The 19,614-nt window shown below is 42.0% G+C and overlaps 1 protein-coding gene across 2 annotated transcripts in view; it reads right to left on the reverse strand.

The window, feature by feature from the left end:
- The window catches only part of hspa12a (heat shock protein family A (Hsp70) member 12A), an 86,321-nt gene that overhangs the window by 39,450 nt on the left and 27,257 nt on the right, over positions 1–19,614 (reverse strand). For both annotated transcript variants that reach the window (XM_033033949.1, XM_033033948.1), the window contains exon 2: positions 3,970–4,043. In XM_033033949.1, coding sequence (XP_032889840.1) covers positions 3,970–4,043 — 74 coding nt within the window. The remainder of the gene's footprint in view (positions 1–3,969; positions 4,044–19,614) is intronic.

Genomic DNA, 19,614 nt, shown 5'->3' on the forward strand with positions numbered 1-19,614 from the left:
ACAAGAATGCTGCCTGGATTAGATGGTATTAGCTATACAAAATTCTTAAGGGGTTGGACAGGCTAGATGAGGAAGATTATTCCCGATGTTGGGGACGTCCAGAACAAGGGGGTCACAGTTTAAGGATAAGGGGGAAGTCTTTTAGGACCGAGATGAGAAAAACATTTTTCACACAGAGAGTGGTGAATCTGTGGAATTCTCTGCCACAGAAGGTAGTTGAGGCCAGTTCATTGGCTATATTTAAGAGGGAGTTAGATGTGGCCCCTGTGGCTAAAGGGATCAGGGGGTATGGAGAGAAGGCAGGTACAGGATACTGAGTTGGATGATCAGCCATGTTGAATGGTGGTGCAGGCTCGCTCGAAGGGCCAAATGGCCTACTCCTGCACCTATTTTCTATGTTTCTATAAGGAATGTGGGTTATTTTCTCTGGAGCATTGGAAGTTGGGGAGGACCTGATAGAAGTATATACAATTATGAGAGGCATAGAAAAGGTAGACAGTCAGAACCTTTCTCGCAGGGTGAAAACGTCAAAGGCTAGAGGGCATAACTTTTAAGGTGAGAGGGGCAAAGTTTAATGGAGATTTGCGGGCAAGTTTTTTATTTCACCAAGAGTGGTAGGTGCCTGGAATGCGCTTCCAGGGGCGGTGATGGAGGCAAATACAATAGTCATGAAAGAGGCTTTTAGATAAGCACATGGATATGCAAAGAATGCAGGGATATTGATCACATACAGGCAGATGAGATATGTTTAATGGTATCATGTTTAGTGCAGACCTTGTGGGCTGAAGGGCCTGTTCCTATGCTGTTCTGCTCTATGTGCTATGTTCTTTGTACTGTTAGCTTGTATCAATGAAGCACCTCAAAATGTCAGTAATGGTAAATGAGGGCTCTCTCCAAAGCACAATTAGCTTAAAATGTGTGATATCAAGACATCTAGGCTAAGCACAGCAAAGGACAGATTCAGTACAAAGCATCTTCCATTTTGTCCATAACAGCTTAGGATCTACATCACGGCAGTGAGCAATGACCAGCTGGATGGATTTATCATCTTATGATCCACAATTCTTGCAAAAGGACTGTAAGTTCCAACAGCAATGAGCACACCGGAGGACTGAATCTTAGCATCTAACATCAATTTAAATGACAACTGGGAAAGGTATCGCACCCTGGAACATGTGAAATTTTGGTTAAAAAAAAAAACACCATCCATCGATTGCTCATCACTTCCATTCACTATAAATAGATCCTTATGAAAGAGGACGGAGGTTGGGGTGATAGTGGCAGGGGAGTGGGAAGCTTCCACTTCCCATCCTTAAAACTGATTCTTTTGATTCTGTATACTCATGGCATATTCCTCAGAAGATCATTGATATCAGGGGTAGACACAAAATGCTGGAGTAACTCAACGGGACAGGCAGCATCTCTGGAGGGAAGGAATGGGTGATGTTTCGGATCGAGACCTTATATGCCCTCTGCTTATATGTCATGACTTCTAATTGAGATTATTAACCATAGGTGCAAAAATTATCTTGAGCGCCCTACACCTTCAGAGCTACCATAACATGGGATCTAACTGCTTATTTTCACAATGAAGGCATCACAGCAATCACTGAATATGTAAGATCAAATTTCAATGTCTAGAATCATAGTCCAACACCCTAGCAAAAATGAAGTGGTGCCCTTCGAAATGATAAATTCCACCTGGATTGGAGTGCCTACCAAAGACCCAGGACCAAAGCCTGCTCCATTCAGTGCAGTATAATAGGAAAATATATATAAATAGAAATGAAAAGAAAAGTGTAACTGAGTGGGACAGGCAACAACTCTGGAGAGAAGGAATGGGTGATGTTTAGGGTCGAGTCCCTTCTTCAGACGAAGGGTTTCGACATGGTCCAGAGATGCTGCCTGTCCCACTGTGTTACTCCAACTTTTTGTGTCCATCTTCAGTTTAAACCAGCATCTGTAGTTCCTTCCTACACAGATAAATAGGATGGTTGTATATTCCTTAGCTGAAAGGAGTGTACATTTAACATAATTAGTAGAATGATTGGAGAGGAACTGAGGAATACTTTTTTTCACCCGGAGTATGACGGTGGTATGGAACTCTCCGTCTGAAAGTGAAGTAGAGGCAGAAACCATCACCACATGTAAGAAGTATTGGTATGCACGCTTTAAAAGTGTGACTGGAAGGATGTAGACCTGATGTTGGAATGTGGGATTAGGTTGGGTAGCTCTATATCACCTCCCATGGATGAGATTGAACACCACTTTCTGTGGTGGTAATTTTCTATGATACAAACAGACTAATTAGGCCAAAGGCAAGATATAGTGAGTGTGGAAATCTCAACTAAAGCCAGAGAATACTGGCAACTTTCAGCAGGTCTGACACCATTTGTGGAAAAAAAGAATCAGCATGAATGCTTTGGGTTGATGCAATACCTTAGATCAGAACCTGGAAAAATTAAACCCATTTTAACATGCATTAAAAAAGTGGCAATGGAGAAGAGAATAATAGGGACGAATGAAAATAGTTAATAGCCATAATAGGTATGAGATTGAGAGCATTGTATTATGCTAAAATGGATTATGAATTCTGTAGATGCATTTGTCCTTTGACATTAACAGAACCAAATCTGCTAATGCTAAGATCAATTTAGTTTAGTTTAAGAGATACAGCACGGAAACTGGCCATTCTGAGCCTGTGCCGACCAGTGATCACCCATACACTATTTGTATCCTGTACTCCAGGGACAATTTGCAGAAGCCAATTAATCTACAAACATGCCATCTCTAGAGTGTGAGTGTACAGATAGCACCCATAGTTAGGATCAAAAGTGGATCTCTGACGATGTAAGGCAGTGCCATAGTGCCATCCCTATTTTCTGTATATAATGATTGAAATTTGCCATAGCAAATTTCAATCATTTTTCTCATAGCTCTGTGCAATGGTTGGAAGTCTAATGAACATAACCTTGCCTTCACAGTGACATGGGCAGTGCTTGTTGTTGGCATTCAATCAGTGTGGTACAAGCTCCAATGTGGAAACACAAATAATTTCAGGCCACTACCTAAAGAAGAAAGATGGAGTCCTCCCAAATGACTTGGCCATTGTACATCCTTTGACCAAAGTTAGATCAAATTATTGAATCTTGCTGTGGATTAAAGCTGATTATTCCCAAATGATGACAGTGACAACACCTCAAAAGTGTACCTTTGACTCCACAGTTATATAAGACTCGATGACAGAAGTGCATATTTTCCTTTTCTTTTTTCCAGTTTTAATTGAATGCATCCAAGGTGAAAGGTGGGAAGAGTTCACAAATGTCAACCAAGCTATTTGGCATTGATTTATATATTGTTTAAGACAGAATGACTCTCAGCACTAATGCATTCTCAGTCAGACTCTTTATCACATTCTAGTGCTGGGCATGTCAGACACTGGCTCTTTCAAGTATCTCATCATTCGTCATCACTATTACAGGGATATAAAAGGAAAAATATTGAACAAACCCATCAAAGACACTTAAAATAAAGCAACTCCGTCAATTTATAAAGAACCTTTAAACTAGCTAAAATGTCACAAGCATTCAATAGGGGCTTTATCAAACAAAATGATCAAGAAAGCAGATTTAGATGATTTCTTAAATTATTTCTTGAAGATTGAAAGAAAGAGGGTAAGGCTGGGGTTTCTGAATCTCACACCATGGCAGCTAAGGGGATGGGAGGCAAATTTGAGAATGAAGATTACCTTAGAAATTTCACCCAAATGCAAACATGGATCAATTCTAAGTTGTTATGTTAGGCAAGCTATCACAAAGGAAATCATCTTACGTTATTGGCATCATTAATTACATTATATATTCTGTTATTTAATAATTATGCTCTGACAGAGACCTCAAGTAATGATAATAATAATATTGTATCAAAATGAATGAGAGATATTTGTACAGAAAGAAAACATGATCTTACCGGGGACATGGAAGGGCTAAGTGGGGTGATCCCAGGGTCTCCCAAGCTTTTAGCTGGCGATGCAAAGACATTTTCTGTCAGGAAGGGAAGAATGAACATTATTGAAGAGAGTATTAGTAAACATAATCATCTTTTCATATATAACATAAGAGATAATTCATTCTGATTTGCCTACAAACTTGAGAAATAATTAATTTTATTGCATTTATGAGTTAATATGTCAGGAAAAGCATTGGATGAAGCCTCACTAATACCTCTCTTTGTATATTTGCTGTGTTTTTCCATCACATTATCTTTTATTTCAGTTACATGTAATGTTTTAACCATATTAAAGATTTAGTTCTTGCATCGATCTGAATCTGAAATTGAATTTAGATTTTTTTAAACGTATTAAAGGTTAGGGCTGGCACAGTGGCGCAGCAGTAGAGTTGCTGCCTTACAGCACCAGGAGCCTGGGTTTGATCCTAACTACAGGTGTTATCTGTATGGAATTTGTATGTTCTCCCCGTGACCGCATGGGTTTTCTCCGAATGTTCCAGTTTCCTCCTCCCACCCTCCAAAGATGTACAGATTTGTAGATAATTGGCTTTGGTAAAGATTGTAATTTGTCCCTAGTGTGTCGGATAGTGCTAGTTTATGGAGGTGATCACTGGTCGGTGCTGACTCAGTGGGCCTGTTTCCACGCTGTATCTCTAAAGTCTAAAGTCAGAAGAGGGAGCAATTATTCTTGCAAGCATGTTTACATATTGTCATCATTCATTTAACAAGTTAGGATGCTACATAAATGATCCCAAAGTACAGTAACTCAAGTAGGTTAATTAAATACAAATCAGAAGAAATGTGTACTTTATGGCTAAATCTGTTTAAGCACATACACTTGTTAAATGTCAAAATTACCCCCCTAATTATTCAAAAATTCATCTGACACAAATATAATTTGAGAGCAAATGCCCTCTGATTTTTTTTTTAATGTCAATACACCTAAATGGCATCTTATGTTACTTCTATTACCACAAAAAAAATCACTTGTCTAGCTGATAGTCACAAAATTCTCTCCTGTTTTTTTTTTGCCCCACGTTGGGTTCTACTTATCCAGCAATGGGTTAATCACAAGTACTATTATCTGTTCTGCCTGCAGCTGCAAATCAAAAAACATTTGGGTTCAGGCCATCTTTCAGGGTCATGGGGTGCACATCCTTTCCATTGACATCTGATGACAATATGGGCAGAACACAGCAAAAATACTTCTGTCAGCATGTTGAGGAAAGGAAACTACATTTGTGCATCATCTTCAATAGTATTAGCACAACTACTATGAAAGTAAAAGTGACCAACAATCTATTCTTTAATCTCACTGACGCTGTTAGCTCAGCAAAAGTATTCAGTGCTGCAGATTCAGATCAGTTTCTTTTTTTTAGTTTTAGAGATTAGCGCGGAAACAAGCCCTTCAACCCACCGAGTCTGCGCCAACCAGCAATCCCTGTACACTAGCACTATCCTACACACTAGCGACAATTTGCAATCTTTACCAAACCCAATGAACCTACAAACCTGTACGCCTTTGGCTGGTAAGTAACAGTTCACACAGGGACACACGCACACACACACATGCCAGAAGGATAAAAAGATACAAAGTGCTGGAGTAACAGCGTCGGGCAACATCCCTGGAGAACACAGATAGATGATGTTTCAGACTGAAGAATGGTCCTGGCCCAAAACGTTACATATCCTTGTTCTCCAGGGATGCTGCCTGACCCACTGAGTTACTTCAACACTTTGCATCCTTTTTTTTGTAAACCAGCATCTGCAGTTCCTTGTCTCTACACTAGAAGGAATATCTGTACCTACAATGACAAGTACGATGGAATAAATTCCCCATGTCTCAACGGGAGCAAGTTGAACAAACAATAAGCTCAATAACATGCTGCACAAAGTATTTTGCTCGATAGGCACACAAGTTCACTCCTTCTACCATCAGTGTACCATGGCTGGTGAAGTCTTGTTTAAAGGATGCCCTACTATAAGTTGCCAAGGTTTAGATATATAACCACTGTCAGTCCTTCATCACGACCACTCTCCAATCTTGGGTTTTATTAGCTGCTACTTGGTGGGGATACATTCACCCCCATGAGCGTCTACACAGGAGAAGGATTCACCATTAACTTGATTTTAAACCTATGCCCCAATGATAACCATGGAAATGCCTGTAGAACCAGCATTTTTTCCAGCATGACCTGTGCTCTCATTCGCAGTCCTTAGTCTAGGACTTGTACTATTACTGTCTATTTCAGAAGCATCTTTGTTATCAAAATCTATCTCTAGACCAAGTATCCCATCGGCTTCTGTCCAGCAGCATCTGTGCAATCATCATCAGTTCCACGAAACTTAGAATGACCCAGGATCTGGAGGAAATTGTGCGTGGCACAGTGGTGCAACTGGTAAAGCCACTGCTCCACAGCGCCCGTGGTCCGGGTTCAATCTTGACCCCAGGTGCTGTCTGTACAGAGTTTGCACGTTCTCCCTGTGACTGCATGGGTGCTCTGCTTCCGTCCCACATCCCAATGACGTGCAGGTTTGTAGATTAATTGGCCTCTGTAAATTACCACTAGCGTGTAGGGAGTGGATGCAAAAGTAGAATTACATAGAACTAATGTGAATAGTTGATCGATGGTCAGCGTGGACTCAGTGGGCTGAAGGCCCTGGTTCCATACTGCACCTATCTCTAAACCAAAGTAACTTCCAGAGTTTCAAGAGGTAAGATCTGAGAAATGTTAGTTTTGTTCTTGTCGGGCCATTTGATTTACATAACTTTACCACAAGGACAGTGAAGAAACAAATAGTAACAATCAACACTAAAGCAGTGACAAACTTAGGCAACAGACCAGAGTTGAGGGATATATTTTCAGCTTAATATTCAGGTTCTGGGATATAGTGACATTGACATTTAATGCTTCCTAAGACCAGAAGCTCTTTAACTAAAAGCCGATTAACTGAATTAACACTGTCATTTTTTTAAGCGATTCCAATTAACCACATAAAATAAAACTGACAAAGGGGTAGAATGTTGTATAGAAGGCTTAGCATTTCTAAAACATGCATTTTATCATTCCTGATAGTTCCACAATTCTATGTGGTTTGAACTATTTTTTCCATAAGGTTACGTTAAATAATTTCAGTTTACAGTTGTATTTTAATGATTATCACGTTTAGATTGTCACTCATGAATAGCAAATGAAAAACTAATTACTTGCAGTACATGCAGTCAGTTAGAACGTTTTGTTTCTCTACAGAATGTTAACTAATTGGCCAAAACAAATACCTATTTAAACATTATTCTTTTGATCACAAATAGCAATTATTTTCATTCAATGCAATCAATAGAAATTGCCTTTGAGTGGGTCGAGGAAGCCATGAAATTACTTGCTATTCATTGGGTGTATTTTTAATTAACTAAACAAAATACTGTGAAATTGGTATTAATTTGATTAAAGAACTCTTTCAGACTCTAGAATTGGCTCATATAATAGTCAGAGGAAATAAATACTTCAAAATTTTACTGTCACAGCTGAGACACCCAGAAGTCAGATATTTGTCCGTGAAAACATTATCTTGTTATGTACTGGTGCAATTGCATGGGCATGTGCCCACAGACACAGGCATGCACACAAGAGCACACAGAGACAAACAAATGTGTCACATGCATGGTGCCGCAAGCATGCACACACGTGCATAAGTACACATATATCATACATGAACGTACATGCGCACACACACACGCAGTGGACACATTCACATGCATATATACCGTTGTTTATCACTCGTTTCCAAAAGTCCAAGACATCCAGTCTATAGTATTGCGGTGAAGGCTATGTAGATGGATCTAGACTCAAAGGTTCCTTCCACAAAGGTGACAGATGTACAGTATATCTGTGCGCACACACACACGTACACATGCACATAGTGTGTTTATATCCACATTTTTCTAAGTGACTTCTAATTAGATCCCTGAACATCAGTTTTATAACTTTTCCCACCATTAAGAATATGACTCGCCTTTAGTTACTGGATTTATCATTCTTTGAACAGAAGTATAATATGTGCAAAAAGCAAACTGCAGGAGGAACTCAGTGAGCTGAGCAGCATCAACTTTACTTTCAGTCCTTGGATACCAGCCATGAATCTACAGATGTTAGCAAGTTTATGGCCTGGGCCTCTCCAATTCATCCTTTCCCTCAGTGACCAAGGATGTAGCCCATCTGCACATGGCGAGTTATTCACGTTAAGTGCATCTAGCCTTCTCAGGAACTCCTCTTCATCAAATTTTAGCTGATCTAGAATCTCGTGAGTCTCCTTCCTTGGTAAAATCTGATGTAAAGTATTTACTCAATATCTCAGCCATTTCTCTGCCTGCTTCAGTAGATTCCCTTGTTGGTTTTAGATCAGCCCCATTTTTCTTCTTTCAAGAAATTTAAATATTTAAATGGGATTCCTGTCACACTTCTAATAAAGTTACTGCAACATAATATGAAGTTCTGGATGATTTAATGGAACAATTTTGTTTTTCAGGATGTGCCATCTGTTGTAATTATTGAACCTTACAAACATCCAATTAACCACTAGGTTGTGAAATGGGAAATGTGAAAAGGGTTATATTAAACATTTTGCTTGAATGAAAGGGGAAAATATGCAACACCACTGAAAGTTTATACTCCAGCATGAAGCATTTTACCCTTGGGAAAGTGACACCATACTAATCTGTGGACAATGGGTGATCTAAACAGTGCCAGAAGAGCTACCTTCCTGTTCATTTCATTAAGCAAAAACAATTGCAGCTGGTTATAACAAATGGCACCCAAACCTGCTGATGAATTCTTGCAGGAATATGTTCAAGACAGAATTTTCTTTCTGAGAATGATATCAGGTAATATCAGATGTCTTTCTTTAAACTAACAGTCTTCTGCAGCACTATGGAATGTTGTTTTCTGTGTTAAAGGCGTTATATTAACGTGTTGCTAATTTTTATTGGCATCTCACTTTGCAGACCATTGTGCCCATAAAATAGTCCAGCTTTTAGTATTCACATGCTGACTCTCTTCAGAAAACTGCAGTGTCAAATATTTATTCACAACCATGAATCGATTTTAGAAAATCACAAATAGGCGACTATGCATATCTGCAAATACTGGCTAGAATATTCCATACTCATCATGAAATCTAATGGAACATTTATATATACAAAGTAATTATTCAAAGTCGATCTTTGTTTCCTTTCATTCTTTGCTTAACCGGAGCCAAGACTGTGTGTCTGCTCTTGTATTTTATGTATTCCAGTCATCAGCTTGGTGCACTGGTGCTTTCAAATTTCTCACTGTCCCGTTTTTATGAAAGTTTGATTTAAATGCAGGAAGGAAGATAACTGGCCAATATCCTAACCAAAAGACTCAATAATACAAAAGCATACAAAAAGATACTTTTATTTGGATTCACTTCTGTTAGGTGAAAAATGTCCACCCACTCATTTTATTGTAGTATGATAGCTAATTTTAGCAATTTAAATTGGCTCTTCATCCTATCAGATTTGATTGGTTTTGTTTGACAGATCTCTGAACTTGGGAATTATTTACTTTTCATTAAGGGCAAAACCACATTCCAATTGTTCTGCCAGTTAAATGAAAATGCATCTTGAGAGAGTAAGAAACCAGAAATCCAGCAGAGGGAGTTTACTTAATAAATTGTAGGGCCCTGTTGTAGAATAGAGACCTAGGGATGAAGGTACGTGGTTTCAAGAAGGCAGCAACATAGCTTGACCAATGCAGCCTGGGGATTGTGTGAATCAAGCACCACTGGAGGCCCGAGAGAGGTCAGACAAGCATGCGAATCGGCAGAGTGGTGGTAGAGGGTATGGACAGCATCTTTCAGGCTTCGCTGACCTCTACATTACCAATCCAGTACTGCCCTGCCAGGACACACGCCTTTAAGACCAAGAAAAGACTCAATATTATTAAGGACTTAAAACTTCAAGGTTACAAGGCCCCAGAAACATGGTGGCTCCTGTGTATTGCTGCAGTGAAGTGTACTATTCTTATACTACAATCATTGTACTCTTGTATTTATGTACGATTTTGCTTATATATAACATGATTTTACTGAATTGGATACAAAACAAAGAATTTTGCTGTTACTCGATACGTGACCATGGAACCATTGGTGAGGGACGTGTTTGACATGCTTGCCTTAATCTGACAGGTATTTTGATATTGGCAAATCAATGTGACATAAATTGAGGTAATTGAAGCATATGTCAAAATGGTGAAATGAATTTACAGGTTGGAGTGTCCCCAGGTGTTTTTTACCTTTGTCCTTATATGCTAAAGGTCGTGGGAGATGCTGTTGTAAAAAACATGGTGAGCTACTGTAGTATGTCCTTTTTGCTGGGTGCTGGCGCCACCCGTTTCCACCGGGTGGCGCCAGCAATGGCTGCCTCGCCAGCAGCTGTTAGTCCTTTCACCCTTTTTGTTATTTTTAGTGTGTCTAATTGTATGTTTTAAATGTTTCTTAGTGTGTCTTATGTGGGGGGTGGTGGGGGGGAATAGCGGGAAACAGTTTCCCAGTCACTTACCTGGATGGAGATGCATCTTTTCTCTGTGTCGCATCTTCGCCCCCACCTCGAGACCTACCAACTGGATTGGCGCGGTCTTTCCTACCGGAGACCGACCAGAGCTTCAGCAGCGACGCAGCACCGCGGAGCGGGACGATGCCTTGCCAGGGATCGCCTGTGTTGGAGTTCCGGAGTGTTGGGCCTGCTGACTTTAACACCGTGGGGCTGTGGTTTGCGGGTCTTCTAGCCGCGGGGATCTTTTGGCGGGGTTCGCCAGTGTCGGAGCTCCGTCCAGCTCAGCCTGTGGACTTAGGAAGCCGCGGTATCCGGTAAGAAGCGGCCGATTCGGAAACTCCAAGCCGGGAGTGTGTTCCTCCGTTCCGACGCCGGAGTTCTGATCATCCAGGCGAGAGGGCCTGAACATCGGGCCGTCCGTAGCGGCGACTGCGGAGGGTTCAAAGGCCCCGACCACGGGTGAACAAAGAGAAAGAGTGACTGAACTTTATTGCCTTCCATCACAGTGGGAAACGTTGATTCTGCTGTGGTGGATGTTAATGTTAAACTCTATCGTGTATTGTGTTCTTTTTATTTGTATGGCTGTATGGAAACTGCATGTGACAATAAATGTGAACTTGAACTTTAAACGATTTTAACAGCCCTTCAGCCCACACCATGCCAACTATCAATCACCCATTCACACTAGTTCTATGTTGTCACACTTTCTCATCCATTCCCTACACAATAGGGGCAATTTTACAGAGGCCAATTAACTTACAAACCTGCACATCTTTGGGCTGTGGGAAGAAACCTGAGCATTCAGAGGAAACCCATATGTGTCACCGGGGGAATGTGCAAACTCCAGACAGACAGCACCCGAGGTAAGGATCAAACCTAGGTCTCTGGTGCTCCTCTAAAGCAGCAGCTCTATCAGTTGTGTCACTGTTTTTTGTGGAGGTATCAACTCAGTAAGGGTTGCTGTCAAACGTTGTGACAGGATATTTTATTAGCTATATTTATTTAATACCAAACGCACAATCAAAGTGCCAAATGTTTTTTTTGGAAGCCTCCTTGCTTACAATCTACCCAGACAAACAAACAATAGCAGCACTAAAACAATAATCTTTCTCCTGTTCTGTAAGCTTTCCTGACTGGTTAAAGTTGTATTTAGACTAATGCCCCTGTCCCACCTAGGAAACCTGAACGGAAACCTCTGGTGACCTTGCGCCCCACCCAAGGTTTCCATGAGGTTCCCTGAGGTTTTGGTCACTCTCCCTAATGGTCGAAAGTGGTTTCCGCGTGGTCGAGGCTTCTTCTATGTTCCTTCGATTATTTCAACAAAATCAAAACCGGCCTCGACTAAAAATAGGTTGCAGTTTGGTCGAAGCCAGTGGAGTGGGGTCGTTACTTACTTACAGGCAGTCGAAGGCAATCTCCTTTGCTGACCAGCCATTTTGATTGGCTCATTGGAATTTTCAGGACCGACCGAAGGTAAACTGCCTGCTAACTTTATTAAACTTCTTAAAACTGTCTCCACTCCTTTTCCCCCCCTTCACTCCCTCTTCTTTCCCCCTTCTCTCTCCCCTTCTCTCTCCCTTCTCTACCCTCCCTCCCGCGCTCTCTGAAGGACTTACCGTACTCTGTGGCAGCCGTTTACCTTCCTCTTCATCGTGCAGACAGCGCTTCTCCGCTGTCCCTGGCCCCCACCTTCGCGATGTGTGTGTGTGTGTGTGTGTGTGTGTGTGTGTGTGTGTGTGTGTGTGTGTGTGTGTGTGTGTGTGTGTGTGTGTGTGTGTGTGTGTGTGGTCGGTAGCAAAGATCCTGTAGGATCTTTGGTCAGTAGATGCAGCTCACGCTTCGGTCGAGGCTTTCCAGGCGAGTGACCAAAACCTCTGGCGACTCATGGAAACCTTGGGTGGAGCGCAAGGTCACCAGAGGTTTCCGTTCAGGATTCCTAAGTGGGACAGGTATTGACATGATCATTGGGTGTTGGTGTGTCCTTGGTTCAACATAGGGTTCTTGGTCCCAGCACCCATGTTATCCTAATATTGGCTGTTGCATCCGATAACCTTGCCGCATTGAAAATCGATGCAATCAACAATTAAGTCCTTGGAAGAATAGCTCATGGCTCTCATTCAAACAGTCTGATATCCTTCCTAGTTACCTTCCAATCAGTCCATCAAGATAATTACATACATTTCATCTTGGACAAAGTATGGTAGCATACGTCAGTTTGTAATTGGATTGTACAGATAATTTATTGCAGAGTAGTTGCATTATTTAATTTGCACATCGATCTGCCGATTTTGATCTTGGAGCTACCATACCAAAATGTTTTCCTTGCAGATACTGCCATCAGGTCCAGCTGACTCCTCCCATAGTTTATCCTAAACACATGAGTAACTGAGAGCCAACAAGTCCTGAATGAATAAGTAAAAGAACACATGCTGTAAGGCAAATTAAATGTATCAAACCAGAATTCCCGAAAAATTAAGTGCTATTTTATTTCCCCATGACAGGCAAAAATCAACTGCAACAGGGAACTTTGGTCACCTTGTCCTTGAAGCAATCATCCTGGAGCATCCTTCGAAGAACCCAGCCTTCCCATCACTACCGACATATCAGTCCTGGTGTCCCAGTCCTCTCATCACCTGGTCCCAACACCATTCGAATAGCAGTACCGATAACTCAATGACCATCCATCACTGCCCACATTTCAATGCCATAAAGACATAGAGACATACAGCGTGGAAACACGCCCTTCGGCTTAACTTGCCCATATGAGCCAACTACACTAGTCTCACCTGCCTGCGTTTGACCCAAGTCCCTCTAAACCTATCCTATCCATGTATCTGTCCAAATGTTTCTTGTAAATGTATCTATAACAATCTTTGCGTCCACCTCCATCCAAATCTCATTGCCAATATTCCAATCACCTCACCACTATACAATCAATGCTGGCATTCTGATCCCCTCACCAGCATCCATATATCCGATCCCCCCATCTATCCATTCAAATATCCCAGTCCCCTAAACCCACTGACCAGATGTCATTACCAGTATCCTGATCCACATTAATCACCATGTAAATACAAGTACTAGGATCCCAATCCTGCAATTGCATCGTACAAACATTAGCGTTGAAGTCTTGAGCATTAGTGTCAATGCCCAATTTCCCCAGCCTGCCACCCATACTAGGGGCAATTTACAGAGGCCAATTAATCTGCAAACCCGCACGTTTTTGGGATGTGGAAGGAAACTGGAGCATTCAAAGGTAGCCCATATAGTCACAGGGAGAACGAGCAAACTCCATATATGCAGCTGAGGTCAGGATCAAACCTAGTTCTCTGGCAGTGTGAGGCAGCACCACTCCCAGCTGCGCCACTGTGTCACCCAAATATTTGTGCTCATCTTTCTATTTCAAACCTCCCTTATCCTAGTTATTTTGATTTGCAACACAAGTATTTAAACTCCTCAAAGGTATTTGGCAAAACATTGCTATCAGACATTTTTTCATTGTTTTGTACTATTCTTCCCCCCCCCCCCCACCACAACCATTTTATGACTGAAGGAAGATTAATTTATTCCATTTTGTTTTCCAAGATCATTTTTATTCCCCTGTAAAAATGATCCTGTTTCTGATCCATAGACATTGCTGAGATTCCAAACATCTAACTAAAGCTTGAAACTGCCAGGAATGTTTCACCAGCTGTTGAACTGCAGCTGTTTTTTTAATGTTAATCATTCACTCAATCTGTCCCTTTAAAGCCAATGCCCAGGATCAACAAAATTTAATTGGTCTTTGTGGCTGCTATTTCACTGTTAAAAAATGCTGACAACTTGTATGTTAGACAAAAAGTTTTTTTTAACTGACTGACAATGCAGGAATCCATCCATTGTTTAAACAAGCACGTCTTTCCTGATCACATTAATGAAAAAATGAGTGCGCTTTGATCTGAAGCCATAAAGATGATAAAATCTGCAGTTTGTTCCAAACGGGCCAATTTACAAATTACTTCTCTGATTCTTTTTTACTTGACTGCAGAGGCCACACTTACGACTTCCAATGAGGCAACATCCTCTAATGGCCGTTGAGCCACCATTCTGTGTAAGGATTGTTCCCAGTATGCTCCTGGCTGTAAGTACAAGTGTGCTTACTGTCATTCAACAGACCAGGTGCACTACTTCCTGAAGGCCAATATTAAGGTCCATCTGTCGAAGATAGCAGAGTCACGAGAAAACACTGGGTTGCTGAGCCCTATTGGATTTGCAGTGGAGGTCTATACAGTGAAAAGGAATTCAGTTGGATGATGGACAATAGGTGCATTAGTTATTATCATGGGGATTCTACATGCCAGTCTTTCCAGTATAGAGATATCCAGGCCTGGGAAACCTTCCTGTCTAAACCAATATCATTAAAAGCAATCTACTTGGTCACTTACATTGCTATGTACAACATGGCTCTTGCATTCACTGACACAGGTAGGTAGAGTTGCCGCCTTACAACGCCACAGACCCGGATTAAATCCCGACTATGGGTGCTGCCTGTATGGAGCTTCTATGTTCTCCCAATGACTGTGTGGGTTTTCTCTGGGTGCTCCGGTTTCCACTCACATACCAAAGACATACGGGTCTGAAGGTTGATTGGCTCCTGTAAATAGTCCCTAGTGTGCAGGATAGAACTAGAGTATGGGTGATCGTTGGTCGGCGTGAATGCGGTGGGCCTGTTTCCACATTGTATCTCAAAACTAGAAACTAAAAAACTAAAACACATTGATCAACCTGGAAACAGGAACTGCTACATCAAATTAAGCATGACAAGATCATCCATACTCAAATATCAAAATGTTATACAATGTAAGTAAACGCAACTCGCCATGGTGCGCAAACACAATATATTTTTCATTTGTAAGTGAAATGTGATCAGACAACATGAGAAGCACAGAGAAGGAACGAAGAGCTACTTTTGAAGCTCTAATCTCCGTTTAGAGTATTATTGCAATTTGACATATGCTTTAGGTGCACACATTCCTCCTCTGATTGATCAGTTTCTTATTTCAATCAACACAATTGAGCTCTTAAGTTAATAAATATGTTAACCCTCCTCACTTCTTTGAGCTGGCCAACTGAACTAAAACTAAATTTCCTATAATTTGCCTAACAAATCAGTCAGATTTTCTTTGCTCGGGTTCTTATCTGTATTTTGTGCCTATCGTTTTTGTTTCTTTCTGCTCATGTAACAGTTGGTGAGTAAGAGTCATAGAGTGATACAGTGTGGAAACAGGTCATTCGGCCCCACTTGCCCACACCGGCCAACATGCCCCATCTACACGTCCCACCTGCCAGCATTTGGTCCATATCCCACCAAACCTGTCCTATCCATGTTCCTGTCTAACTGTTTCTTAAATGTTGGGATAGTCCCAGCCTCAACTACCTCCTCTTGCACCTTGCTCCATACATCGAACACAATTTGTGTGAAAAAGGAACCCCTCAGATTCCAATTAAATCTTTTCCCCTTCACCTTAAACCCATGTCCCCTGGTCCTCAATTCACCTACTCTGGGCAAGAGACTGTGCATCTACCTGATCTATTCCGCTCATGATCTTTTACACCTCTATAAAATCACCCCTCATCCTCCTGCACTCCGAATAGAGTCTCAGCTTACTCAACCTCTGCCTATAGCTCAGACCCACTAGTCCTGGCAACAATCTCGTAAATCTTCTCTGTACCCTTTCCAGCTTGACAACATATTTCCTATAAACTGAACACAATACTCTAAATGTGGCCTCACCAACGTCTTATACAACTGCAACATGACCTCCCAACTTCTATACTCAATACTCTGGCTAATGAAGGCCAATGTCTTTTTGACCACCCATTCTACCTGCGACTCCACCTTCAGGGAACTATGCACGTGCACTCCTAGATCCCTCTGCTCTACAACACTACCCAGAGCGCCAGCAGTCACTGTGTAGATCGTGCCCATGTTAGGCTTCCCAAAATGCAACACCTCATATTTTTCTGCTTTAAATTCCATCAACCATTCCTCAGTCCACTTGGCCAATTGATCAAGATCTTGCTGCAATTTTTCACAACCATCTTCACTATCTGCAAAACCACCTACTTTTGTATCATCTGCAAATTTGCCAATGTTGCCGTGTATGTTCTTATCCAAATCATTGATATGGATGACAAACAGTAACGGGCCCAGTACCAAACCCTGAGGCACACCACCAGTCACAGGCCTCCAGTCCGAGAAGCAACTGTCCACCATCACCCTCTGCTTCCTTCCATGAAGCCAATTTTCTATCCATTCAGCTATCTCTCCTTGGATCCCATGCGATCTAACCTTCCAGAGCAGTCTACCATGAGGAACCTTGTCGAATGCTTTACTGAAGTCCATAGATACATCTACAGCTCTGCCCTCATCTACCTTTTTCGGGCACGTCTTCAAAAAACTCAATCATATTTGTGAGACATGACCTCCCACGTACAAAACCATGCTGACTATCCCTAATCAGTCCTTGTCCATCTAAATGGCTGTATATCCTACCCCTCAGAATACCCTCTAGTACCTTTCCAACTACAGATGTTAAGCTCACTGTCCTAAAGTTCCCAGCATTTTCCCTGCAGCCCTTCTTGAATAAAGGCACAACATTTGCTACCCTCCAGTATTCCGGCATCTCTCCTGTATTTAAAGATAACTCATAGATTTCAACCAGGGCTCCTGCAATTTCCTCTCTGGTTTCCCACAACGTCCTCGGATATATCTGATCAGGCCTTGGAGATTTGTCAACCTTTATACACAATAGTACCATCAGCTCCTCTTCAGCCATAACACTGACTGCTCTCAAGAGATATATCAATCTTGATGAGTCAATGTAAAAAGACTGACAGCTTCAGAACAATGGACTGATTAGGACAGTGAAAGTTTTGTGGGTGCATGGAAAATGGGAATTCAATTGATTAGCTTTGGAGCAGCTAAATTAATATCGTAGAGGGAAAGAGTGCATAGGTGGAATTTACCAAAGAATCTGGGTTTACATAGTCATAGAGTGATAGTGTGGGAACAAGCCCTTTGGTCCAACTTTCCCTCACCAGCCAACATGTCTCAGCTACACTAGTCCCACCTGCCTGCGCTTGGTCCATATCCCTCCATACCTGTCCTATCCATGTACCTGTCTAACTGTTTCTTAAACAATGGGATAGTCCCAGCCTCAACTACCTCCTCTGGCAGCTTGTTCCATACAGCCACCACCCTTTGTGTGAAAAAGTTACCCCTCGGATTCCTATTAAATCTTTTCCACTTCACCTTGAAGCTATGTCCTCTGGTCCTCGATTCCCCTGCTCTGGGCAAGAGACTGTGCATCTACCTGATCTATTCCTCTCATGATTTTGTACACCTTGATAAGATCACCCCTCAACCTCCTGCGCTCCAAGGAATCCTTTCTGAACCCTTTCAAGCTGACAATATATTTACTACAACATGGTGTCCAGAACTGAACACAATATTCTAAATGCGGTCTCACCAATGTCCTCCCAACTTCTATACTCAATACTCTGACTGAGGAAGGCCAATGTGCCAAAAGCTTTTTTGACCACCTGCGACTCTACCTTCAAGGAACCATGCACCATCACTCCTAGTTCCCTCTGCTCTACAACTTTACCCAACGGCCTACGGTTTACTGTGTAGGTCCCTTCTTAGACGTCCCAAAGTGCAACACCTCACACTTCTCTGTATTAAATTCCATCAACCATTCTTCAGCCCACCTGGCCAATCGATCCAGGTCCTGCTGCATGCAATCTTTCACAACCATCTTCATTATCTGCAAAACCATTCACTTTTGTATCATCAGCAAAATTGCTAATCTTGCCGTATGTTCTCATCCAATTCATTGATGTAGATGACAAACAGTAATGGGCCTAGCACCGAACCCTGAGGCAAACAACTAGTCACTGCCTCCAGTCTGAGAAGCAACCTTCCACCATCACCTCTGCTTCCTTCCATGGAGCCAATTCGCTAGCTATTCAGCTATCTCTCCTTGCATCCCATGCAATCTAACCTTCCAGAGCAGCCTACCATGCGGAACCTTGTTGAATGCCTTACTGAAATCCATATACACATCTACAGCTCTGCCCTCATCGACCTTTTTGGTCACGTCTTTAAAACAATCAATCAGATTTGGGAGGCACAACCTCCCATGTACAAAACCATGCTGACTATCCCTAATCAGCCCTGGCCCATCCATACTGTATAACCTGTCCCTCAGAATACTCTCAGGTAACTTTCCACCTACAGATGTTAAGCTCACCGGCCTATAGTTCCCAGCATTTTCCCGGCAGCCGTTCTTGAAAAGAGGCACAACATTTGCCACCCTCCAATCTCCCGGCACCTCTCCTGTATTTAAGGACAACTCGTAAATTTCATCCAGGGCTCCCACAATTTCCTCGGATATATCTGATGAGGCCCTGGAGATTTGTCTACCTTCATACACGATAGTACCTTCAGTACTTCTTCGACAGTAACACTGACTGCTCTCAAGACACTTCCATTAACTGCCCCATATGTTCCTCCATCCTACAGTCTTTCTCCTCGGTAAATATAGAGGAGAATTACTCATTGAGGACCTTGCCCATCTCCTGTGGCTCCACACAGAGGTGACCGCTTTGATTCCTGAGAGGTCCCACTCTCTCTCTAGTTACCCTTTTCCCCCTTCTGCATTTATAAAATCTTTTGGGATTGTCCTTAGTGCTTCCCGCCAGAACTATCTCCTGGCCCCTTTTTGCCCTTCTGAACTCCTTTTTCAGTTTACTCTTTAGTTCCCGAAACTCCTCCAGGGATGCACTTGATCCCAGCTGCTTATACCTGTCCCTTGTATCCTTCTTGTTTTTGACCAATGCCTCAATTTCCCTCATTGGCTAAGCTTCCTTACATTTGCCTGCTTTGCCCTTCACTCTAACGGGGACGTACATTTCCTGAGCTTTTGTCAGCACACTTTTAAAAACATCCCACATCCTCCTTTCCCCTCAAATAACCTGCTCCAGTCAAC

This window comes from Amblyraja radiata, chromosome 15 (assembly GCF_010909765.2).
Source record: "Amblyraja radiata isolate CabotCenter1 chromosome 15, sAmbRad1.1.pri, whole genome shotgun sequence".
Classification (NCBI taxonomy): Eukaryota; Metazoa; Chordata; class Chondrichthyes; order Rajiformes; family Rajidae; genus Amblyraja; species Amblyraja radiata.